This window comes from Gigantopelta aegis, chromosome 4 (assembly GCF_016097555.1).
Source record: "Gigantopelta aegis isolate Gae_Host chromosome 4, Gae_host_genome, whole genome shotgun sequence".
Taxonomy (NCBI): Eukaryota; Metazoa; Mollusca; class Gastropoda; order Neomphalida; family Peltospiridae; genus Gigantopelta; species Gigantopelta aegis.
This window is the reverse complement of record NC_054702.1, coordinates 118,443,261-118,471,137: the sequence shown is the minus strand read 5'-3', so window position 1 is coordinate 118,471,137 and position 27,877 is coordinate 118,443,261. Positions and strand designations below refer to the sequence as shown.

The following is a 27,877-nucleotide window of genomic DNA, read 5'->3' as shown; positions in this document are numbered from 1 at the left end:
TGTTGGTTTTTTTTGTTTCTTCTGGGGGTTTTCTCTTCACTTTTGGTGTCGGATATTAATGTTTTGGTGTGATTGTTTGGTTTGCATCTAATATATTAATGTAATTTTACTTTATTCTTTTGAAATACCCAACATAATGTTGATGAGTCTTTCAAACTGATGACAATATTGACAGTATTAGGAGTTCCAAGATGAGCTGTGTCTTATGTTTGTCAAGAACTGATCTTAATGGTTGCTAGTTGGTCAGAGATAAGTCAATGTATATATCTAACCTCTATTTATTTTACTATTTATTATTCAGATATTAGCTCATAGATAGTTTCAAGCGGAAGTATATTTAGTTTTCTGTTTTTACATGAAGGAATAGCCTCTGTAAGAACATTCTGTAAAAAGAAAAGACTTGTTCACAAGTCTTTACTTCCGAGTCGTCAGAAAGGAAGCCACTCGTATTCAGGCAGCATACTTGTATTCAGTTCTAGATATATGAATCAACTTTAATGTTGCACAATAATTATGGCCATTGAATAGTTTTTAATACTAGTTAAATAGGTGTTAATTCCATAAAAGTGAAATTACAAGATGAAATCTAGATACCTACATGTATGTCTGAATGGTTGAAATAGTGGTGTAATCCTAACAGTAGCCTTCCTCCCTGTCACATAATTGTGTTTGACTTAAACCTGACTGTAGGAGAGCATGACGGAGAAAGGATGTAGTTTTTAAAGAATCTACTCTTTTCAACCAATCACATTTGAAAATTGGCTCAAAATACCTTCATGGATTGTACAAATTATTTGCACATACAGAGGGTTGTTATTTCATTAAACAAACATTTTTTTAAAGTTATTATTTTTATTTAATTTAAAGTTTTTCAGTCTGCTTGTTCTTTGTTTGAAAACAAACTAACATTAATTCTGATGATCCTGTGTAGATTCAGCTATCTTTCTTTCAGCTCTGTTAATGTCAAATCAAGGTGTTAGTTTAAGTATTTATACACTTTGCTTTATTTTCCATGCACTAATTGTTTAGTGATAGCTGTTGATTTTGTTTTTGTTTTTGTTTTATATTTTGTTTTTGTTTTATGCGTTGATTTTGAGTTGTCTGCACACACAGTCTCAAATCACATGTACCTCTTGCATGTAGTGTTTCTTTCTATATTCTAACATTTATTTATGATGTAATAAATAGTTTTTCCCATTCTCAAACTTTGAGATCGAAATTATATTTTATAAAAACATGTTTGCCAAGCTTTCTGTCTGTTTTCATTTTTGGAACAACTAAGATTTCTTGTTTGATTCTGCCAGTCACTATTTGTCTACACCAATCAACTGGCTTCATTTTACTTTTTGAAACCCAAATCTCCATCTACATAACTGGATAACTCCTGGATAATAGTTCCTCTTTCCAAGGGATTACACTTTAATGTTTATTTTAACTGATTATACCAGTTATTGTTTAGAGGATAAGTTAATCATTTAGTCTAAAGTTCTACAAATCACTGGATATTGTTGTCAGTAACCTCTCATCAAAACATGTTCCTAGAAACAAAGAAAACTGAACATTAAACATTACTGGACACAGTATTAAATACACAGTACCAACTGGTTATACCAGTTATTGTTTAGAGGATAAGTTAATCATTTAGTGTAAAATTCTACAAATCACTGGATATTGTTGTCAGTAACCTCTCATCAAAACATGTTCCTAGAAACAAAGAAAACTGAACATTAAACATTACTGGACACAGTATTAAATACACAGTACCAACTGGTTATACCAGTTATTGTTTAGAGGATAAGTTAATCATTTAGTGTAAAATTCTACAAATCACTGGATATTGTTGTCAGTAACCTCTCATCAAAACATGTTCCTAGAAACAAAGAAAACTGAACATTAAACATTACTGGACACAGTATTAAATACACAGTACCAACTGGTTATACCAGTTATTGTTTAGAGGATAAGTTAATCATTTAGTGTAAAATTCTACAAATCACTGGATATTGTTGTCAGTAACCTCTCATCAAAACATGTTCCTAGAAACAAAGAAAACTGGACATTAATTATTACTGGACACAGTACCAAGTACACAGTACCAAGTACACAGTACCAACTACACAGTACCAACTACACAGTACACAGTACCAACTACACAGTACCAAGTACACAGTATCAAGTACACAGTACCAACTACACAGTACCAACTACACAGTACCAACTACACAGTACCAAGTACTGGCATTTTATAGACATATAGGCCAGTTTAAAGAGAACAAAAGGTTGTTGGGTTTTTTAATCCTGTTAAATGTTATACATATATACACTTGTTTATATTTTGTTGATGAGATCAAATGATTAATCTTTGTTAAACACCACCATCTACAAATAATATGTGTATTGCAATAATGTTGTTTTGTTTTTTTAACTTTGTGTTATTAATGACATCATGTGGACTTATATGCAATTTATTTTTCTCCACTATTGGGTAATACAATATTGTTGTTGGAGAAAGTAGTAACAGACAATTACTGTTATTGAATTAGTAATATTATTTATTAAGTTAATAATGAAAATACTTTGATATTAAAAAATCTATTAATAAATTGCATGGTCTCATAATTAAATCTATATCTATGTGATGGTTTAATTTGTTTTATAAACTAATGTGTGTAGGTAGTGTGTTGCTGGCCTAGGTTCTGTTAGAGTTAATGTGTCGACTACTTTGTATTCCAGGTGGATCGGTTCATCTTTGAAGGAGTTGAGTTGGTCTTGAAGGCTTCTTGTGCCGTCTTCATCACCATGAACCCAGGATATGCAGGCAGAACTGAACTGCCAGACAACCTCAAAGTAAGATATAGCTTTCTACACTCACGTATCATGTTACAGTCAGGTACAACCTCCAAGTAAGATATAGCTTTTTACACTCACGTATCATGTTACAGTCAGGTACAACCTCAAAGTAAGATATAGCGTTCTACACTCGCGTATCATGTTACAGTCAGGTACAACCTCAAAGTAAGATATAGCGTTCTACACTCGCGTATCATGTTACAGTCAGGTACAACCTCAAAGTAAGATATAGCGTTCTACACTCGCGTATCTTGTTACAGTCAGGTACAACCTCAAAGCCAGATATAGCTTTCTACACTCTCGTATCTTGTTACAGTCAGGTACAGCCTCAAAGTAAGATATAGCTTTCTACACTCGCGTATCATGTTACAGTCAGGTACAGCCTCAAAGTAAGATATAGCTTTCTACACTTGTGTATCATGTTACAGTCAGGTACAGCCTCAAAGTAAGATATAGTTTTCTACACTTGCGTATCTTGTTACAGTCAGGTACAGCCTCAAAGTAAGATATAGCTTTCTACACTTGCGTATCATGTTACAGTCAGGTACAGCCTCAAAGTAAGATATAGCTTTCTACACTTGCGTATCATGTTACAGTCAGGTACAGCCTCAAAGTAAGATATAGCTTTCTACACTTGCGTATCTTGTTACAGTCAGGTACAGCCTCAAAGTAAGATATAGCTTTCTACACTTGCGTATCATGTTACAGTCAGGTACAGCCTCAAAGTAAGATATAGCTTTCTACACTTGCGTATCTTGTTACAGTCAGGTACAGCCTCAAAGTAAGATATAGCTTTCTACACTCGCGTATCATGTTACAGTCAGGTACAGCCTCAAAGTAAGATATAGCTTTCTACACTTTCATATCATGTTACAGTCGGGTACAACCTCAAAGTAAGATATAGCTTTCTACAATCGCGTATCATGTTACAGTCAGGTACAACCTCAAATTCTAATTTAACACATTTGTAAGAATGAATCTGATTGGATCTCTGCTAAAACATTTCAGGTGGTAAAATCACCGATATACGGGTTGCAAATTTTCTGGCAGAAATACGTCGTAGGTTAAGCGAAGAACAGGGTTGTTTTGTAATGACGTCATAAAGACAATTTCTGTAGCGTTCATATTACGTACAGAAGTCGTTAAATACTGAGAAGTTTTTATGTCAGAAATGAACATATTATTCTTTATTAGTCGTTATCTAATCATGAGAGCAGATTAAATATGTCAAATTACACATCTATGTTCGAGCCGCTAACTGTCCGACCACGCATCATCTGTTAATGGGCTGCCTAATGACGTCACCAGCTGGTGACATTTATATGCTTATTCTTACTAAAAATGTGACAATTTCCTATTTAAAATCAACCAGCAAACAGTTTAATTAGAATAGTGATAACCCTACTGTGTTTTCCGTCGCCAATAAAACTAAATTTGCGACAGTAAAACCACCGATATACGTCCGCAAATCTGAAAACACAGCAGGGTTATCCCCTAAGTAAGATATAGCTTTCTACACTCATGTATCATGTTACAGTCAGGTACAACCTCAAAGTAAGATATAGCTTTCTGCACTCATGTATCATGTTACAGTCAGGTACAACCTCAAAGTAAGATATAGCTTTCTGCACTCACGTATCATGTTACAGTCAGGTACAACCTCAAAGTAAGATATAGCGTTCTACACTCGCGTATCATGTTACAGTCAGGTACAACCTCAAAGTAAGATATAGCGTTCTACACTCGCGTATCTTGTTACAGTCAGGTACAACCTCAAAGCCAGATATAGCTTTCTACACTCTCGTATCTTGTTACAGTCAGGTACAGCCTCAAAGTAAGATATAGCTTTCTACACTCGCGTATCATGTTACAGTCAGGTACAGCCTCAAAGTAAGATATAGCTTTCTACACTTGTGTATCATGTTACAGTCAGGTACAGCCTCAAAGTAAGATATAGTTTTCTACACTTGCGTATCTTGTTACAGTCAGGTACAGCCTCAAAGTAAGATATAGCTTTCTACACTTGCGTATCATGTTACAGTCAGGTACAGCCTCAAAGTAAGATATAGCTTTCTACACTTGCGTATCATGTTACAGTCAGGTACAGCCTCAAAGTAAGATATAGCTTTCTACACTTGCGTATCTTGTTACAGTCAGGTACAGCCTCAAAGTAAGATATAGCTTTCTACACTTGCGTATCATGTTACAGTCAGGTACAGCCTCAAAGTAAGATATAGCTTTCTACACTCGCGTATCTTGTTACAGTCAGGTACAGCCTCAAAGTAAGATATAGCTTTCTACACTCGCGTATCATGTTACAGTCAGGTACAGCCTCAAAGTAAGATATAGCTTTCTACACTTTCATATCATGTTACAGTCGGGTACAACCTCAAAGTAAGATATAGCTTTCTACAATCGCGTATCATGTTACAGTCAGGTACAACCTCAAATTCTAATTTAACACATTTGTAAGAATGAATCTGATTGGATCTCTGCTAAAACATTTCAGGTGGTAAAATCACCGATATACGGGTTGCAAATTTTCTGGCAGAAATACGTCGTAGGTTAAGCGAAGAACAGGGTTGTTTTGTAATGACGTCATAAAGACAATTTCTGTAGCGTTCATATTACGTACAGAAGTCGTTAAATACTGAGAAGTTTTTATGTCAGAAATGAACATATTATTCTTTATTAGTCGTTATCTAATCATGAGAGCAGATTAAATATGTCAAATTACACATCTATGTTCGAGCCGCTAACTGTCCGACCACGCATCATCTGTTAATGGGCTGCCTAATGACGTCACCAGCTGGTGACATTTATATGCTTATTCTTACTAAAAATGTGACAATTTCCTATTTAAAATCAACCAGCAAACAGTTTAATTAGAATAGTGATAACCCTACTGTGTTTTCCGTCGCCAATAAAACTAAATTTGCGACAGTAAAACCACCGATATACGTCCGCAAATCTGAAAACACAGCAGGGTTATCCCCTAAGTAAGATATAGCTTTCTACACTCATGTATCATGTTACAGTCAGGTACAACCTCAAAGTAAGATATAGCTTTCTGCACTCATGTATCATGTTACAGTCAGGTACAACCTCAAAGTAAGATATAGCTTTCTGCACTCACGTATCATGTTACAGTCAGGTACAACCTCAAAGTAAGATATAGCTTTCTGCACTCACGTATCATGTTACAGTCAGGTACAACCTCAAAGTAAGATCTAGCTTTCTGCACTCACGTATCATGTTACAGTCAGGTACAACCTCAAAGTAAGATATAGCTTTCTGCACTCAAGTATCATGTTACAGTCAGGTACAACCTCAAAGTAAGATGTAGCTTTCTACACTCACGTATCATGTTACAGTCATGTTACAGTCAGGTACAACCTCAAAGTAGAGTGGATACAATCCTATCTAACAGCTGCCACAAGAACCATTGTTGATGTAATAATTTTAACAAGTCTTGGGAAAATTTGATCCAACTTGTAATTTTTATCAAAATTTGCACTGGTATTTATATTCATTTATTCATTTAGAAATTTAAATTATTATTATTGCAATACTTATATTGTTTTAACAGCTGTTTACACTGTGTTTTAATTTAACTTTAAAATATTTATATTGATGTTGCTGATCAGTTCAATGATACATTTACCATTGTTTGACTCACATTAGCCAATGTATTTTTTGTGTTGGGGTGTCGTTAAACATTGATTGATTGATTCGTTGATTCGTTGATTGATTGATTGATTGATTGATTGATTGATTGATTGATTGATTGATTGATTGATTGATTGATTGATTGATTGATTGATTGATTGATTCATTCATTCATTCTTGATTACAATAGAGACAAGCCGCTGTAGTGAACATGTTTGTCAAGGTGTTTGTGTTTTCAGGCCCTGTTCCGTCCTGTGGCCATGATGGTTCCAGATTATGCCCTGATTGCCGAGATCAGTCTCTTTTCCTTTGGCTTCTCAGAGGCAAGAAACCTGTCAAAGAAGATTGTCACAACATTCAAACTGTCTTCAGAACAGCTTAGCTCCCAGGTACTTTATCGTTCAAACTGTCTTAAGAACAGCTTAACTCCCAGGTACTTTATCATTTAAACTGTCTTAAGAACAGCTTAGTTCCCAGGTACTTTATCATTTAAACTGTCTTAAGAACAGCTTAGTTTCCAGGTACTTTATCATTCAAACTGTCTTCAGAACAGCTTAGTTCCCAGGTACTTTATCATTCAAACTGTCTTCAGAACAGCTTAGTTCCGAGGTACATTATCGTTCAAACTGTCTTCAGAACAGTCTATTTTAAGGGAACGTTCAGTAATATTCATGAAGTTAATCACCGACAAAACATTGTTTGAACAACCATTAATGCCAGTGACCAGATTTCAAAATAAACTTAGGCAACAGGTAGTTAGTATTGTTTACATTTTTACTATTAGTGATGACTGTTAATTTAACTAAGTGGACTGTTGTCTTGGCATGTGAGTGAGATCGCACGCCTTTTCGCATAACCAAAACCGTTCTAATGCCAAAAAAAATAGGTTATAAAACATAAATGTGTCAAATTAACATATTTGAGTATAAATACATGGCATACTTCAACAATAAAACTTGTAAAATAATCCCCAAAACAGTAATATTTTTTGGTGAATTTTTTTTACCCTCTTATAAGTCGACCCGCCAAGTTATAAAATAATTTTTGGGTGAAAAAAATTCGACTTACAGGCGAAGATATACGGTAGTTCCGAGGTACTTTATCATTCAAACTGTCTTCAGAACAGCTTACTTCCCAGGTACTTTATCATTTAAACCGTCTTAAGAACAGTTTAGTTCCGAGGTACTTTATCATTCAAACTGTCTGCAGATTGTATTTTTTCCACAATACTGTGTAATGTTTGATATGAACTGCAAACTGACATTTTGCTGTAAAAATCAATTGCACATGACCAATTCTTAAAACTGTTTATATAATTGTTTGTATGCAATAGAATATATTCTTGAATATTGTTTATAGTTGTGGTGTGTGTTTACTAAATGATTGTTATTTTGTGAATGTAGGACCATTATGACTTTGGTATGCGAGCTGTGAAAAGTGTCATCTCGGCCGCGGGAAACCTCAAGCGACAGTATCCAGACATGAACGAGGTTTGAGTTGTTTACTCTCTTCTAGAATAGCTTGCACAGTAGTATTGTCACAATCAGTTGACTTGTATAATACAAGGAAATTTATAGAACTAATTATACTTTTAGAGTTTGTGATGAATTTTTTAATGTTTTTTATTTCAATTGTTTTGAGAATAGGCACTAAAGACATAATGGTTGGGGTTTTGTTTGTTTTTAGTTTTGTGGACCAATTTGCATTTCATGAACTATGTATCAACACCTAGATTAGGATTAGTAATTATTCTGTGCTAAATATTCAGTGATTATATTGAGTCTGTTGTTTAATGTGATGTTTGACAGGAGCTGATTGCGCTGCGTGCGATCCGAGATGTGAACGTACCCAAGTTCTTGGTGGACGATCTCAAACTCTTCAGTGGCATTGTGTCCGATCTGTTCCCCAACATCAAGTGAGTTAATTATTGGTACTAAAACATCAACATCAAATGAGTTTATCATTGTAACTAAAACACCAATAGTCATTTGACAATCATTATTAAAAGTCATTTGACAATCATTATTAATAGTCATTTGACAATCATTATTAATAGTTCCGATTCCATCCAGAACTTATTTTACAATTTTTACGTGATACTGAATTTTATTCTAAATTTTAATTATATATATCTGTGATATTTGTATTTTTACACAGTCCTTTACACTGTGTTTTTATTTAACTGTTAAATTTTTTTATTGATGTTGATCGTCACTTAATGTTTGCATTTACCATAGTTTGACACCCAATAACCGATGTATTTTTCGTGCTGGGGTGTCGTTAAACATTCATTCATTCATTCATTCATCATTATTAATAGTCATTTGACAATCATTATTAATAGTCATTGACAATCATTATTAATACTCATTTGACAATCATTATTAATAGTCATTCAACAATCATTATTAATACTCATTTGACAGTCATTATTAATAGTCATTTGACAATCATTATTAATAGTCATTGACAATCATTATTGACAATCATTATTAATAGACATTGACAATCATTATTAATACTCATTTGACAATCATTATTAATAGTCATTTGACAATTATTATTAATAGTGATTTGACAATCATTATTAATAGTCATTTGACAATGATTATTAATAGTCATTGACAATCATTATTAATAGTCATTTGACAATCATTATTAATATTCATTGACAATCATTATTAATAGTCATTTGACAATGATTATTAATAGTCATTGACAATCATTATTAATAGTCATTTGACAATCATTATTAATAGTCATTGACAATCATTATTAATAGTCAATTGACAATCATTATTAATAGTCCTTGACAATCATTATTAATAGTCATCTGACAATCATGTAGACAGTTTCAAGATATAATGCAACAGTTCATCGTACAGATATGCATTAAAGGTGAACTATGTTTCCTGTAGTTAACAATTTACAGATATGCATTAAAGGCGAACTATGTTTCCTGTAGTTATCAATTTACAGATGATGCATTAAAGGTGAACTCTGTTTCCTGTAGTTATCAATTTACAGATGATGCATTAAAGGTGAACTATGTTTCCTGTAGTTAACAATTTACAGATGATGCATTTATTAAAACAGTCATTTGTGTTCATAAGTTCTTGCACTATTATTCATATATAACATTCTGTGTTAGATTCAGTTCTGAGTTGTACTGTTCAGCAGTCACAACCCTTGCATATTGAGAGTTGTGTCTTGTTTAATGTGGCATTTATAGTCACAAGATACAATGTTACATTTCTCATCTTCCTTGAATAACCAGACTGGAGAAAGCAGAGGAGTAAGTATAACACAGCGTTATAGCAATAACCATTTCTTTATAAGTGATCACCATGCTGTCACACATGGTTATATTCACTTGTTTATATAGTGGAGATAACTGTCACCATGCTGTCACACATGGTTATATTCACTTGTTTATATTGTGGAGATATCTGTCACCATGCTGTCACACATGGTTATATTCACTTGTTTATATAGTGGAGATAACTGTCACCATGCTGTCACACATGGTTATATTCACTTGTTTATATTGTGGAGATATCTGTCACCATGCTGTCACACATGGTTATATTCACTTGTTTATATAGTAGAGATATCTGTCACCATGCTGTCACACATGGTTATATTCACTTGTTTATATAGTGGAGATATCTGTCACCATGCTGTCACACATGATTATATTCACTGTGGAGATATCACCATGCTGTCACACATGGTTATATTCACTTGTTTATATAGTAGAGATATGTCACCATGCTGTCACATGGTTATATTCATGTTTATATAGTGGAGATATCTGTCACCATGCTGTCACACATGTTTATCACTTGTTTATATGGAGATATCTGTCACCATGCTGTCACACACACTTGTTTATATTGTGGAGATATCTGTCACCATGCTGTCACACATGGTTATATTCACTTGTTTATATTGTGGAGATATCTGTCACCATGCTGTCACACATGGTTATATTCACTTGTTTATATAGTGGAGATAACTGTCACACATGGTTATATTCACTTGTTTATATAGTGGAGATATCTGTCACCATGCTGTCACATATGGTTATATTCACTTGTTTATATTGTGGAGATATCTGTCACCATGCTGTCACACATGGTTATATTCACTTGTTTAAATAGTGGAGATAACTGTCACACATGGTTATATTCACTTGTTTATATAGTGGAGATAACTGTCACCATGCTGTCACATATCGTTATATTCATACTTGTCACAGACTGTTATAGTCAATTGTTTGTTTATTTTTATAATTGTTTATCACTTGTCACAGAAACTGTCAGTAGTAATTTGTGTGAACAGTTGGCATGCATAAACCTCGAATGTTTTATATCATCAACAGAAATAGGTTTTAGGAATCATAATTGTTGAAAGTATTCAGATATATGTTCCTTTTTTTTTGTGTGCTAATTTTACAGATGCTTGACTAAAAACAATTTGAAGTGTTAGTGGCATGCAAGTTCTGAATGCACTAAATCATTTCATTACCTGTGACAAAGCATGGTTAAAAATATTTACAAAATTTGGATCAAATGATAAACATACAGATTTCTGGGAGGTTTTGTTTTTTTAGTATTGTCTGCATATTACACAGTGATTTCCCTAGAAATTTGGCAAGGTATACCAAACACTTTTGGGGCATTTTCACCATTTTCAGGGCACTTGTATTTCATTAAAAATAGACAAAAATTAATTGAAATAAACATTAATGTAATTTATGTGTTTGCTTTAATAAATGAATGGCAAAAGATATAAAAGGTATATTTTATTAATTAATAATACCTTTTTTGGTTTTCTATAAAGGCAATGTTAGAATTAATTACTGAAAAAGGCTTGTTTAATCTCAGGGCAGCATGGTGCTGATTAAGGCAAGATGATGCTAGACTATTGAGGCATGGTGCCGCACCATGCTAAAACAAGCTGGGGAAAACACTATTACAAAATGGAAATCTTTTGATGTTTTTGTTCTGCTTCATAATGCAGTTGTTACTGTGTCTCATTATATTTCATGACTTTATTTTAATGAAACTCTTTGTGATAGTTTGAGAAATTCAGAAATTGATTAATGTGTTATTTCTGAATTACACTGGACTGAATGACGTGCAACATGAATAAGTTTGAAGACGTTGCCTGTTGTCTCTGACGTAGAGATATACAGCTGCTTGTTGTGACATGTTTACATTAATGGCCTGTTGTCTCTGACGTAGAGATATACAGCTGCTTGTTGTGACATGTTTACATTAATGGCCTGTTGTCTCTGACGTAGAGCTATACAGCTGCTTGTTGTGACATGTTTACATTAATGGCCTGTTGTCTCTGACGTAGAGCTATACAGCTGCTTGTTGTGACATGTTTACATTAATGGCCTGTTGTTGCAGGGAGGAACCCATTGACTATGGCGCACTTGAAACATCCCTCAACAAGAGCTGTCTTAAGGCTGGACTCAAAGATGTTGACGGTAAAACTGAAATACTCTTAGTTTAACTTTACCAACTCGCTCATAAATTAAAAAAAATTAATTGAACTTAATTGAATTTTGTAAACATCATTTAAAAAAAAAAAAAATTACTTTCAGTGATATTTTAATTATTTATTTTTGTAAACATATGGTATTGACAGAAATTCAAAATGGATGCTTTTGGTAAACCAATTAATTCTTTTGAGATAAAAAAAAATGTCTTTTGACCTAATTTTTTAAATTATAAGCATTATTTGTTTGTGATCTGAGTATTTGTGTTTGTACATGATTAACCAGATTAAGTTGATGATTTAGGTTTCATCAAGAAGTGTATCCAACTGTATGAGACGACGGTTGTTCGACATGGTCTTATGTTGGTCGGGCCAACGGCTTCAGGGAAAACTAAGGTTTGTCTGCAATTAAAAGGGTTTTTCTACTAGTAAATTAGGCTGAATCTAACTATTAAAGTGTAATTGAATTCTTTAAATAAGAAAGGTATTTGAATGTTCTGGACTTTAGATGCCAGGAATTGGCATTTGTATAAAATAAAAATATGGTTTTTTTTAAATTAATTTGTTTTGGTATATGTTTGATAGTGTTACGAGATCCTTCAGAAAGCGATGTCCTCACTGAAGGGCCAGCCGTCTCCAGCAGGTATAGACTTTGAAACTGTGTTGACCTTCATCCTGAACCCAAAGTCTATCACCATGGGCCAGCTGTACGGAGAGTTTGACGTACTCACACATGAATGGTAGGTAACACTTTCTTTTCTTAAACTATTGTTTTGTGAGATCCATTAATTTGAGTGTAAACTCTTAATTGCATTATGTTGATTCCGTATATTTGATTGATTATGTTGATTCAGTATATTTGATTGATGTTTCAATGTTGTGATCCATTGATTTGAGTGTAAACTAATTTCAGTATTTGATTCAATATATTTGATTGTGTTTACTGAAAATTGATGCTTCAGTGATTTGATCCGTTGATTTTAGTATAAACTCTAATTTCAGTATTTTGATTCAGTATATTAGATAGCATTTAAAACAAATTAATGTTTGACTGCTATTTCAGGACGGATGGTATTTTGTCGTCTCTGATCCGCGGCGGTGCGTCAGCGGCTGACACTGACTACCGGTGGTTTATCTTTGACGGGCCGGTTGACGCGGTGTGGATTGAAAACATGAACACTGTGCTGGATGACAACAAGAAACTCTGTCTGAGCAGTGGAGAAATCATCAAACTGTCTGACGTACGTTTGTCAGGCATCTCTCGTTCATTGAAGCCAGTGATCGGCTTTTTAGTGATATTTCTTTAGTGACATTAAGATATCTGTGTGAGTTATTAACATGTGTTAAACGTTTTTGTAGAAGACAAACATCAAGTACTGTTGTGAGTAAAGAGTATATAGTGAGTTATAGTTATATTTGTGCTTTTCCTTACATAGCTGAAGTCAAAATTGAATATTGTGTTATGTTTTTCACATAATGGAAAAAACAAAACAAAAAATCCCTGAACATTGTGCTCATTATTTATAATTAAGTTTCATTGTTAATATGACAATCGAGGAATATATCATTTGTGGCATTAATACAAGCATTTACAATCAATACAACATTAAATTTTATATTCAACTTAAGCATTTGTACTCAGCACGAACATTTATACTGAAAACAATCAAACATACTGAAATAACATTACATATGCAAATTATATCACAAGATCATTAAAATATTATAATCAATTTTCCTATTTTCAGGGGATGACAATGATGTTTGAGGTAGCAGATCTAGCCGTGGCATCCCCAGCAACTGTCAGCCGTTGTGGTATGGTGTACCTGGAGCCCAGCTACATTGGTCTCGAGCCATTCGTCGAGTGCTGGCTGAAAAAACTCCCCAACAACATTTACCCACACCGGGACAAACTGCAGACCCTCTTTGATCAGTTCATGCAGGTTCGTTATGGAGAACATAACACAGTTTCTGTTACATCATCATCATCATCATCATCGTAGCTTCACATGTCCGTGAATACATTAATGAAAACAGCTGTTATAAAACACTGCCTTTTGCAGTTATGTTTTTCATTCATAAGATGTTATTCAAATTCTCTGTAAAATTGTAAATGCAGAAAAAGCCAACAACAAATTACTAATGAATTTGGTATAAAAACAAAATGCAATAAATAGGACATATCTGTTTTTATTGGAAAATACTTTTCATTTAATATTGGTTATTTTCATATGAGTTTATTTGCTTTCATTTCAGGAGCAGTAATACATTGTGATTAATTTTGACTTGAATCTTGCATCTGATTTCAATGAAGACATTTGCCATTTATATATTTACTGGAGTGAAAGGTGCCATGTTTATATGTTTTGTGTTACCGTCAAGATGTCTGACTATGAAGATTGTTTGATGTTAAAGTTTTCTGTTCGTGTTTGCAGCCAGCTCTGAAGTTTCTGCGTTTGCAGATGAAGGAGATCGTCTCCACGGTGGACGGGAATCTCGTGTTCAGCGTCCTCAAACTGCTCGACTGCTTCTTCTCACCTTTCATTCCTAAAGAGGTAATGTTTTCTTAATCACTCTCTTCATACCTAATGAGGTAATCCTGTCTTGTACGCTCCTTTCACACCTAACGAACGAGGTGTAATGCTTTCTTGTGCTGCCTGTTTTATAAGTGGCTCTCCTCTCCCTGTCCTAACTTGTAGTACTAACTCCAAGCATGTTCTGCAAGCTAATTTCTAAAACGTGGTTGAGGGTTTACATATTTAGTACTAACTGAGATTTTCCGCTGTAATTTGAAAAAACTGTCATTTGTAATTACTGTGGTATTTTTGTTGTTGTAAGTGTTAATTGTTAAAAACATTGAAGGTCAGCATGTGACGATGTTAAGACAGTGATATCATTGAGTTACTGCGACACGTAATGCTACATTTTCACACACGTTCCTTGTGACGGTGTAAAACAATAATATCATTGAGTTACTGTGACACGTAATGCTACATTTCACACACATTCATTGAGTTACTGCGACACATAATGCTACATTTTCACACACATTCCTTGTGACGGTGTTAAGACAGTGATATTGAATTACTGCGATACGTAATGCTACATTTTCACACACATTCCTTGTGACGGTGTAAAACAATAATATCATTGAGTTACTGTGACACGTAATGCTACATTTCACACACATTCATTGAGTTACTGCGACACGTAATGCTACATTTTCACACACATTCCTTGTGACGGTGTTAAGGCAGTGATATTGAATTACTGCGATACGTAATGCTACATTTCACACACATTCCTTGTGACAGTGTTAAGGCAGTGATATTGAGTTACTGTGACATGTAATGCTACATTTCACACACATTCCTTGTGACAGTGTTAAGGCAGTGATATTGAGTTACTGTGACATGTAATGCTACATTTCACACACATTCCTTGTGATTGTGTTACGGCAGTGATATCATTGAGTTACTGTGACATTTAATGCTACATTTCACACACATTCCTTGTGACGGTGTTAAGGCAGTGATATCATTGAGTTACTGCGACACGTAATGCTACATTTCACACACATTCCTTGTGACAGTGTTAAGGCAGTGATATTGAGTTACTGCGATACGTAATGCTACATTTCACATACATTCCTTGTGATTGTGTTACGGCAGTGATATCATTGAGTTACTGTGACACTTAATGCTACATTTCACACACATTCCTTGTGATTGTGTTAAGGCAGTGATATCATTGAGTTACTGTGACACTTAATGCTACATTTCACACACATTCCTTGTGATTGTGTTAAGGCAGTGATATTGAATTACTGTGACATCGTAATGCTACATTTCACACACATTCCTTGTGACGGTGTTAAGGCAGTGATATTGAATTACTGTGACATCGTAATGCTACATTTCACACACATTCCTTGTGACGGTGTTAAGGCAGTGATATCATTGAGTTACTGCGACACGTAATGCTACATTTCACACACATTCCTTGTGACAGTGTTAAGGCAGTGATATTGAGTTACTGTGACATGTAATGCTACATTTCACACACATTCCTTGTGACAGTGTTAAGACAGTGATATTGAATTACTGTGACACTTAATGCTACATTTCACACACATTCCTTGTGATTGTGTTAAGGCAGTGATATCATTGAGTTACTGTGACACTTAATGCTACATTTCACACATTCCTTGTGATTGTGTTAAGGCAGTGATATCATTGAGTTACTGCGACATGTAATGCTACATTTCACACACATTCCTTGTGACGGTGTTAAGGCAGTGATATTGAATTACTGTGACACTTAATGCTGCATTTCACACACATTCCTTGGGTAGGTCATTGTTGCTAGAACAAAACTGAAATAAATAAGTGACATGTTTAATATACGATGCAGCTTTAAATTTGTTATGTTCCCGAATAATTAGTCTTATGTAACTTTCTATCTGTTGTGATGAATTGTTATGTGATAAAGAAGTCAAATATAACTAAATTTTAAAATGTGTAAACACCATATGATACCACTTTTGTTTTTCTTTGCTTCTCCTAAATATCTCTGTCCAGCATTTTAAACTCTTAATTTACAGCCAGTTTGCAATATTTCTTTAAACCAAATGATATCGGTTCAGTTACTAATTTAATTTCAAGTTAAATAGTGATATACTATCTAAAGTTCCCTACTGTCATGTATATCTACTGTCATTTATATATCATATATATATCTATCTATATCTATTCTCATATAATCTGTCCAGCTTTGTTACGATGAGTCTTTTCTCAATGTGGATCTCCCTGTCATCTAGATATAGATATAGATAATTATATTCTTCTTGCAATACCTTTCATAAACAGCTCTCAGTACTATTACACTGAGCTCTTATGTTATACTTTATATCCACAATTACAAATATATACTGATTAACATAATATACTTGTCATAAGAGTTAATATTACAAAGCGTGTTGTTTAATACTAATTTGGTTTAAACTCCAATTACGGAAAGTACTGGTACTGTCTACTACTAGATATAATGATGATTCATCACATGTATATTGTTTTTTTGTTTTTTTTCTTCAAAATGATTGTAATTAGCTATATGAGACTGTATGACTAAATTAAGCTGTCATATTTTAGTTTAAAATTATGAATTGTGTGTTAATAATACAGTGTTTGTGTAGTGTGTGAACCCTGCACTGATTGTGAAGTTAAACATTTAAATGTGTGTTGTGTGAGCTGCCTGTTTAGACTTGCACTGTTAATGATGACCACCTGCACTGATTGTTTTGTCGTGTGTTAATAATGCTGTTTTGTGCTTTATCCACCATGTTTTAACCTGGCACCGTGTTCGATTGTGACCTCACCTGTCACTCCTCTAATCGGCTTCGCTTGCAGGCTCGACGACGCAAAGTGGTAAGACACTGCTTAGTTACAATCACACAACTTAGTGAACTTAGTACCATGGTTAGTGTTTTCCCTACAAATTTGCCAAGGCATGGTATGCTTAACACTTTTGGGGTATTTTTATCATTTTTAAGGCACTTTTATTATTAAAGATGAAAAAAATTAATTGAAATTAAAAATAAATGTAATTAATGTGCTTGCTTTAATAAATGAATGGCAAGATATATAACATGGGTATTTTATTAATTAATAATACATTTTCTGAGTGTTATATAAAGTCAATTGTATAATTAATTGTTGAAAAAGGCTGGTTTAATGACAGGGCAGCATGGCACTGATTAAGGCCAGATGGCACTGATTAAGGCATAGTGCCGCACCATGCTAAAACAAGCTGATTAAGGCCAGATCGCTTTGATTAAGGTAAGATGGCTCTAGAATATTGAGGGATAGTGGCGCACAATGCTAAAACAAGCGGATTAAGGCCAGATGACGCTAGAATATTGAGGCATAGTGGCGCACCATGCTAAAACAAGCTGATTAAGGCCAGATGACGCTAGAATATTGAGGCATAGTGGCGCACCATGCTAAAACAAGCTGATTAAGGCCAGATGACGCTAGAATATTGAGGCATAGTGGCGCACCATGCTAAAACAAGTTGATTAAGGCCAGATGACGCTAGAATATTGAGGCATAGTGGCGCACCATGCTAAAACAAGCTGATTAAGGCCAGATGACGCTAGAATATTGAGGCATAGTGGCGCACCATGCTAAAACAAGCTGATTAAGGCCAGATGACGCTAGAATATTGAGGCATAGTGGCGCACCATGCTAAAACAAGCTGATTAAGGCCAGATGACGCTAGAATATTGAGGCATAGTGGCGCACCATGTTAAAACAAGCTGATTAAGGCCAGATGACGCTAGAATATTGAGGCATAGTGGCGCACCATGCTAAAACAAGCTGATTAAGGCCAGATGACACTAGAATATTGAGGCATAGTGGCGCACCATGCTAAAACAAGCTAGGGAAAACACTAATAGTGGTGAGGGCGGGATGGGTTATTGCCTGTGAGAGAGATTTTTTCAAGTTGTATATTCTATGTTCCTTCAGTTCCCTGCTGTTGCTGTACCATTCCATTGGTTGAGCTAGTTATATGTTTTTTATTTGTAATTGTGGTGAGTAAAAAAGCAACCCTGCATTGGATATGTCAGATAAGTATAGTATGTACAAGCGATGTTGGCTGTGTGTCAGATGGAAAATGCATGTTTTATTTCTCTTTGATTCTCCTAACTTTGGCTCACTGGTTCTTTCCCAGTTTAAATCACAGAAAAATCAACTGTTAACCCTTCATTTTCCATTTACTTTTATTTTCCCTGTATACAAATGCTGAGGTTGGGAAGAATAAGTTGAGTATAGTCATATTTCTTTACCCAAGTTTCCCTTACCAGATGAGATCTTTTTCTTTTGTGTATGCCTACCTCATTGCTCTGTTAGTGGGAGAAATGTCATGATATTGGCATCAGCAAATAATGAAGGCTGTACCAGCACAAAAACTTTTCATTCATCGACATGTCTCGGTACAGAGACCAAAATGACATCACTGTACATTCTGACTAAGCATTCTTGGAAGAGTCCTCTACCATTTGTGCTGCACTTAGCTTTCCAGAGGCTGTCAGTTTGGTGCTGAAATAACTAAATGTTGTTCAGAATAGCTCAACCTCAGTATTCCAAAGGATGAAAGCTATCTTATTTCCATCTCGCTCTAGTAATCCAGTGTCTCAGTGCATCTTTCCTAATGTTTGATTGTTATTACTCTACTAACCGTGTACCACAACTGAAGGAAGTATTGATTGGCATCCTGCCCCACAGAACTGTCACGTCTTAGTTTCATTTCACTGTCACTACTACTTGATTGATCTTCATCACTATAAATTGTTTATAGAGACATCGACTGGCTTATTTTGATCTCACTGTTACTTTATAGTCTTCACATCTTACTGTATCTTCCCACTGTAGATCACAGACACTATCAAATGGTATTTCATCTATCACTCTTTATATTTCACTGGATGTTTGACTGTTGACCATAGAGCTGTTGACATCTTATTTTTCTCTCAGTATCCCGGCAAACATTCTTTCTCACTGGATGTAGCAACTGCAGATCATGCCACTGGTCCATCCAGCATGTTCACAGCACCCACCAGTTACTTCAGTCATAAAATGAGCTCAATCACCGTGTCTTGTAGTTGTTGTCTACACTCTGTGGTGTGTAGACCTCATATATTTTCTGTGTTCTCTCTCCATTCTCTCTTTGCCTTCCCATCTGCAGATTGTGATCACGGATGATGAGGAATTTGTGAGTAAACAGAATTTGAAAACATATATTTCATCTGTTTAATCTTTAAAAATGAGTCATTTGGTGGTATGTGAAAGATAAAAAATATATTGAGAATGTCTGGTCAGTTACTAATCTACAAATTTAAGATGTTTTTGATACCATAGAATTTTAAAAATACATGCACACACTCATACACAAACACACACACGCACACGCACACGCACACACACACACACACAAAATCATTTAATATATTTTTAGACATCTCAAAGATTATGTGAATAATAATAAAATTTGACATTTAAAACTGTTGTTAAATAAGTAATAGAATGTTTTTCTTTTTATCTTTTTTCTTCTATAAACATTTTTGAGATCTAATATTGCGTTGATTAGTGGTGTGACGTGTTAGTGTTTGTTTTGGTTCAGGGAGACAAGCCAATTCCGGAGCACCGCCTGAAGCGAGTTGAAGAACTCATCGAGCCGTGGTTCATCTTCTCCGTGGTGTGGAGCATCGGAGCCACGTGCGACAACGACTCGCGCAGCAAGTTCTCCGACTGGCTCAGAGAGAACATGAAGAAACACGAGGTACTTACAGCCTTTCTCACATAGTTAGGTGACACAGTTTGACTGAACATGAAGAAACACGAGGTACTTACAGCCTTTCTCACATAGTTAGGTGACACAGTTTGACTGAACATGAAGAAACACGAGGTACTTACAGCCTTTCTCACATAGTTAGGTGACACAGTTTGACAGAACATGAAGAAACACGAGGTACTTACAGCCTTTCTCACATAGTTAGGTGACACAGTTTGACTGAACATGAAGAAACACGAGGTACTTACAGCCTTTCTCACATAGTTAGGTGACACAGTTTGACAGAACATGAAGAAACACGAGGTACAGCCTTTCTCACATAGTTAGGTGACACAGTTTGACTGAACATGAAGAAATATGACGTACAGCCTTTTCTCACATAGTTAGGTGACACAGTTTGACTGAACATGAAGAAACACGAGGTACAGCCTTTCTCACATAGTTAGGTGACACAGTTTGACAGAACATGAAGAAACACAAGGTACAGCCTTTCTCACATAGTTAGGTGACACAATTTGACTGAACATGAAGAAACATGACGTACTTACAGCCTTTCTCACATAGTTAGGTGACACAGTTTGACTGAACATGAAGAAACATGACGTACTTACAGCCTTTCTCACATAGTTAGGTGACACAGTTTGACTGAACATGAAGAAACACGAGGTACAGCCTTTCTCACATAGTTAGGTGACACAGTTTGACTGAACATGAAGAAACATGACGTACTTACAGCCTTGGTCACATAGTTAGGTGACACAGTTTGACTGAACATGAAGAAACATGACGTACTTACAGCCTTTCTCACATAGTTAGGTGACACAGTTTGACTGAACATGAAGAAAGACGAGGTACTTACAGCCTTTCTCACATAGTCAGGTGACACAGTTTGACTGAACATGAAGAAACACGAGGTACAGCCTTTCTCACATAGTTAGGTGACACAGTTTAACTGAACATGAAGAAATATGACGTACAGCCTTTCTCACATAGTTAGGTGACACAGTTTGACTGAACATGAAGAAATATGACACACAGCCTTTCTCACATAGTTAGGTGACACAGTTTAACTGAACATGAAGAAACACGAGGTACAGCCTTTCTCACATAGTTAGGAGACACAGTTTGACTGAACATGAAGAAACACAAGGTACTTACAGCCTTTCTCACATAGTTAGGTGACACAGTTTGACTGAACATGAAGAAATACAAGGTACAGCCTTTCTCACATAGTTAGGTGACACAGTTTGACAGAACATGAAGAAACACGAGGTACAGCCTTTCTCACATAGTTAGGTGACACAGTTTGACAGAACATGAAGAAACACGAGGTACAGCCTTTCTCACATAGTTAGGAGACACAGTTTGACTGAACATGAAGAAACACGAGGTACTTACAGCCTTTCTCACATAGTTAGGTGACACAGTTTGACTGAACATGAAAAAACACGAGGTACAGCCTTTCTCACATAGTTAGGTGACACAGTTTGACAGAACATGAAGAAACACAAGGTACTTACAGCCTTTCTCACATAGTTAGGTGACACAGTTTGACTGAACATGAAGAAACACGAGGTACAGCCTTTCTCACATAGTTAGGAGACACAGTTTGACTGAACATGAAGAAACACAAGGTACTTACAGCCTTTCTCACATAGTTAGGTGACACAGTTTGACTGAACATGAAGAAATACAAGGTACAGCCTTTCTCACATAGTTAGGTGACACAGTTTGACTGAACATGGAAGAAACATGACGTACTTGCAGCCTTTCTCACATAGTTAGGTGACACAGTTTGACAGAACATGAAGAAATACAAGGTACAGCCTTTCTCACATAGTTAGGTGACACAGTTTGACTGAACATGAAGAAATATGACGTACAGCCTTTCTCACATAGTTACAGTACGCGAACCAACCATAATGGCGTCTAGACTAGTCGGCAAAATTTTAAAATTTCCTGTTTAGACGGTTGATCGGCGGTAGCTGCAGACACTGAAAACGTGCACGAGATACTTGATCTGAGCCTCTAAGCTTTTTTTTTGGGGTTGTCAATTGCCACTACATGATGTTATGAAGTAAAAAAAACAAACAAAAAAAAAAAACAATTTATATATATATATATATTTATTTCACGTGGGGTATTTTAAATCGCGATTGACGTGTTTACAAGGCATTCGCACTACATTGAAAATAATAATTAAATAATAGATTTTTTATTAACCAATAGCCCTTGTAAATCGTTCAGTGGGAAACGATTACAATAAAACAAACAATGAACAGGAGTGTATGGAGAAGGAAGAAGTGAAATCGATAGAAAAAGGGGGAAACGAAAGAATAAGCTTGCTTTTGCGTACGTGATAATTAGCACAGCAGTGGACAGTTCATTTCATTTGTGAGGGGATGTCGAATCTGTTTTTACGTTTACGTTTACTACATTTAAAAAAGTTAAATAAATAATAATAATAATAATAAAAGAAAAAAGAGAAAATAATAAAAATAAGTGTTTTTAAAAGGAAGGGGTGGGGGGGGGGAGAATACTGCGTGTTAATAAATATTTAAAAATAATAATAAGTTTGCTTTTGCCTACGTGACGATTGTCATGGGCAGCTATGGATATTGTTTTATTTGTTGGAGGGAATCAGGTTCCCAGGTCCGTAGGAATAATATCTGGGGGAGGGTGCACAACTTAGCGGGGGATCACAGCCCCCATAGTGTGGAAATGGGACACAGGCCATATTTTTACCTTTATTTTTGTCCTCGAGTGCAAGCGGGGTGGACTGCTTCTCTCTCCCCCCCCCCGGTCCACCTAAATTCCCACAGGCCTGGGATGTTGAATCTGTTCGCTGGGGCGTTAGTTTTCAAATTTTATTAATTTTCTTGTTTGGCCAATAAAATACATTGCATATATGATATTTGATCCCCGCTAAGTCTATTAGTATGTTTTATGATACCTTTTCAGGTGCTGCCACAAATTTTGGAGCAAGTAGTATATTGTAGTATTTACTTTATTTTTTTGTGTGTCTTCGTTAAAGTTTTCAACAATAATAATAAAATGTGACTACAAAACTCATTGTATATTCACCCCCGATGTGACCAACGATCGCGGGTTACATGTCGTTTACGAGTTTTGTTAAATAAATGTGTGTTGGCGTGATTTCCAAAAAGAACATGGGTACAGGTTTTTTCTGGAGCTGTTGTTGTTTCAGGTTTATTCTCTCTAGCACCCATTTATCTTTTCCTCCATTAACTATACCAATATTACCTGTATACGTTCACCGCCGATGTGACCAACGATCCCAACGATCGCGGGTTGCATGTCGTTCACGAGTTTTGTTAAATAAATGTGTGTTGGCTTGATTTCCAAAAAGAACATGGGTACAGGTTTTTTCATGAAGAAACACGAGGTACAGCCTTTCTCACATAGTTAGGTGACACAGTTTGACTGAACATGAAGAAACACAAGGTACAGCCTTTCTCACATAGTTAGGTGACACAGTTTGACTGAACATGAAGAAACACGAGGTACTTACAGCCTTTCTCACATAGTTAGGTGACACAGTTTGACTGAATATGAAGAAACACGAGGTACAGCCTTTCTCACATAGTTAGGTGACACAGTTTGACTGAACATGAAGAAACATGACGTACAGCCTTTCTCACATAGTTAGGAGGAGACACAGTTTGACTGAACATGAAGAAACATGACGTACTTACAGCCTTTCTCACATAGTTAGGTGACACAGTTTGACTGAATATGAAGAAACACAAGGTACTTACAGCCTTTCTCACATAGTTAGGTGACACAGTTTGACAGAACATGAAGAAACACGAGGTACAGCCTTTCTCACATAGTTAGGTGACACAGTTTGACTGAACATGAAGAAACACGAGGTACAGCCTTTCTCACATAGTTAGGTGACACAGTTTGACTGAACATGAAGAAACATGACGTACTTACAGCCTTTCTCACATAGTTAGGTGACACAGTTTGACTGAATATGAAGAAACACGAGGTACAGCCTTTCTCACATAGTTAGGTGACACAGTTTGACTGAACATGAAGAAACATGACGTACAGCCTTTCTCACATAGTTAGGAGACACAGTTTGACTGAACATGAAGAAACACAAGGTACTTACAGCCTTTCTCACATAGTTAGGTGACACAGTTTGACAGAACATGAAGAAACACGAGGTACAGCCTTTCTCACATAGTTAGGTGACACAGTTTGACAGAACATGAAGAAACACGAGGTACAGCCTTTCTCACATAGTTAGGTGACACAGTTTGACTGAACATGAAGAAACATGACGTACAGCCTTTCTCACATAGTTAGGAGACACAGTTTGACTGAACATGAAGAAACACAAGGTACTTACAGCCTTTCTACCCCGTACCCCCCCCCCCATTGCGTCTAGACGGCGACTCCGTCCAAGCTAGACGGCGTCTAGACTAGTCGGCAAAATTTTAAAATTTCCTGTTTAGACGGTTGATCGGCGGTAGCTGCAGACACTGAAAACGTGCACGAGCTACTTGATTTGAGCCTCTAAGCTTTTTTTGGTGGGTTGTCAATTGCCACTACATGATGTTATGAAGTAAAAAAAAAAAAAAAAAAAAAAAAAAAAAAAAAAAAAAAAAAAAAAAAAAAATATATATATATATATATATATATATATTTATTTCACGTGGTTTTTTTTAAATCGCGATTGACGTGTTTACAAGGCATTCGCACTACATTGAAAATAATAATTAAATAATAGATTTTTATTAACCAATAGCCCTTGTAAATCGTTCAGTGGGAAACGATTACAATAAACAAACAATGAACAGGAGTGTATGGAGAAGGAAGAGTTCTTCGGTTTACTAAGGAAAGAAGTGAAATCGAGAGAAAAAGGGGGAAACGAAAGAATAAGCTTGCTTTTGCGTACGTGATAATTAGCACAGCAGTGGACAGTTCATTTCATTTGTGAGGGGATGTCGAATCTGTTTTTACGTTTACTACATTTAAAAAAGTTAAATAAATAATAATAATAAAAAAGAGAAAATGATAAAAATAAGTGTTTTTAAAATGAGGGGGGGATACTGCGTGTTAATAAATATTTAAAAATAATAATAAGTTTGCTTTTGCCTACGTGACGATTGTCATGGGCAGCTATGGATATTGTTTTATTTGTCGGAGGAAATCAGGTTCCCAGGTCCGTAGGAATAATATCTGGGAGAGGGTGCACAACTTAGCAGGGGATCACAGCCCCCATAGTGTGGAGATGGGACACGGGCCATATTTTTACTTTATTTTTGTCCTCGAGTGCAAGCTGCTCCCTCCCCCCCCCCCCCCCCCCCCCCCCCCCGGTCCACCTAAATTCCCACAGCCTGGGATGTCGAATCTGTTCGTTGGGGCGTTAGTTTTCAAATTTTATTAATTTTCTTGTTTGGCCAATAAAATACATTATATATATGGTATTTGATCCCCGCTAAGTCTATTGGTATGTTTTATGATACCTTTTCAGGTGCTGCCACACATTTTGGAGCAAGTAGTATATTGTAGTATTTACTTTTTTTTTTTTTTTGTGTCTTCGTTAAAGTTTTCAACAATAATAATAAAATGTGACTACAAAACTCATTGTATATTCACCGCCGATGTGACCAACGATCCCAACGATCGCGGGTTACATGTCGTTTACGAGTTTTGTTAAATAAATGTGTGTTGGCGTGATTTCCAAAAAGAACATGGGTACAGGTTTTTTCTTGAGCTGTTGTTGTTTCAGGTTTATTCTCTCTATAGCACCCATTTATCTTTTCCTCCATTAACTATACCAATATTACCTGTATACGTTCACCGCCGATGTGACCAACGATCCCAACGATCGCGGGTTACATGTCGTTTACGAGTTTTGTTAAATAAATGTGTGTTGGCGTGATTTCCAAAATGAACATGGGTACAGGTTTTATCTGGAGCTATTGTTGTTGCAGATGTATTCTCTCTAACACCCATTTACCTTTTCCTCCACTAATTGTACCAATATTACCTGTAAACGTGTACCGCCGATTTGACCAACGATCACAACGATCGCGGGTTACATGTCGTTTACGAACTTTGTTAAATAAATGTGTGTTGGCGTGATTTCAAAAAGGAACATGGGTATAGGTTTTATCTGGAGCTGTTGTTGCAGATGTATTCTATCACCCATTTACCTTTTCCTCCACTAATTGTACCAATATTACCTGTATACGTTTACCGCCGATTTGACCAACGATCGCGGGTTACATGTCGTTTACGAGCTTTGTTAAATAAATGTGTGCTGGAGTGATTTCCAAAAAGAACTTCGGTACAGGGACTGTTTGTATTACAGCTATATGTATATTTTCTTTTTCTAGGACTGTCGTTGTAGATATCTCTCTCTACTGTTGTTGTTTTTTTGTGTGTATATAAAAAAAATTCAATGTTAATCCATACAATTTGATTTGGGGAAAATATTCTGGTTTTTTTTGTTATTATTATTTTATTTTTTTTAGTTGTTTTTTTATGTCATATATTTATATCCTAATTGTATCCATTCAGTTTGATTTGGGAAAACACCCCATAATAAAATACCCCTTTTTTACACCAGTAGCCATACATGCACACCAGTGTATGTTTATACCCCAAAGTTACAAACGATCGCCGGTCTCTGATATGCTTAGTTACATAAATGTGTTTACGTGATTTGCAAAAGGAACTTAGGTTACAGGTTTTATCTGGAGCTGTTTATTTTGCGTGTATTCTCCACTAGTTGTACCAATATCATTATTTATTATTTCACTCGGGACATAAATGTGATAATAACTGGCAACTCATTTATTATCCTCTATACATGTATGTTTACCGCCGATTTGACCAACGATCACGAGTCGTTTCGTCTGCGAGCTACTTTGTTAAAGGGACATTCCCGACTTTGCTGCAATTTTAAAGATGTTATTGACTAACAGATACTTTTTAACGATTGTAATTACATATCAAACATATTTTTCTGCATAAAATATTAGTGGCTGTATATTAAACGTGTTTCTGATCGTTCTAATATTTGTACTAGGTTAAATTTCATTTTATTTCCTAAAATATTTTTTTTTCGTACGTACGAAATTATTTGAAGACAAAATCCAGTTTGGGCTTCTTACAAATATTAAGACGACCAGAAACACATTGAATATACAGACACTGGTATTCTAAACGAGAAAATATATTTAATATGCAAGTTTAATCGTAGAAATATTTTATTAGTCGGAAACTTCTTATAATGCAGCAAACTCAGGAATGTCCCTTTAAAGTATCAGTGAATTTTTAAGATGTTATCGACTAACAAGAGACCTTTTAACGATTGTAATTATATATCAAATATATTTTTATGAATAAAATATTAGTGGCTATATATAAAACATGTTTCTGATCATTCTAATATGTGTAAATTTCATTTTATTTCCTAAAATATTTTTGTCCCTTTAAGACAAATTCCAGT

At 35.4% G+C, this 27,877-nt stretch overlaps 1 protein-coding gene across 1 annotated transcript in view; it reads left to right on the top strand.

Moving 5' to 3' along the window:
• LOC121370223 (dynein heavy chain 1, axonemal-like) overlaps window positions 1–27,877 on the top strand; it is a 175,400-nt gene that overhangs the window by 52,493 nt on the left and 95,030 nt on the right. The window contains exons 32-43 of the mRNA XM_041495345.1: window positions 2,734–2,847; window positions 6,759–6,908; window positions 7,923–8,009; window positions 8,328–8,434; window positions 11,940–12,019; window positions 12,335–12,426; window positions 12,616–12,770; window positions 13,094–13,271; window positions 13,779–13,973; window positions 14,466–14,585; window positions 17,439–17,456; window positions 20,212–20,370. Coding sequence (XP_041351279.1) covers window positions 2,734–2,847; window positions 6,759–6,908; window positions 7,923–8,009; window positions 8,328–8,434; window positions 11,940–12,019; window positions 12,335–12,426; window positions 12,616–12,770; window positions 13,094–13,271; window positions 13,779–13,973; window positions 14,466–14,585; window positions 17,439–17,456; window positions 20,212–20,370 — 1,455 coding nt within the window. The remainder of the gene's footprint in view (window positions 1–2,733; window positions 2,848–6,758; window positions 6,909–7,922; window positions 8,010–8,327; window positions 8,435–11,939; window positions 12,020–12,334; window positions 12,427–12,615; window positions 12,771–13,093; window positions 13,272–13,778; window positions 13,974–14,465; window positions 14,586–17,438; window positions 17,457–20,211; window positions 20,371–27,877) is intronic.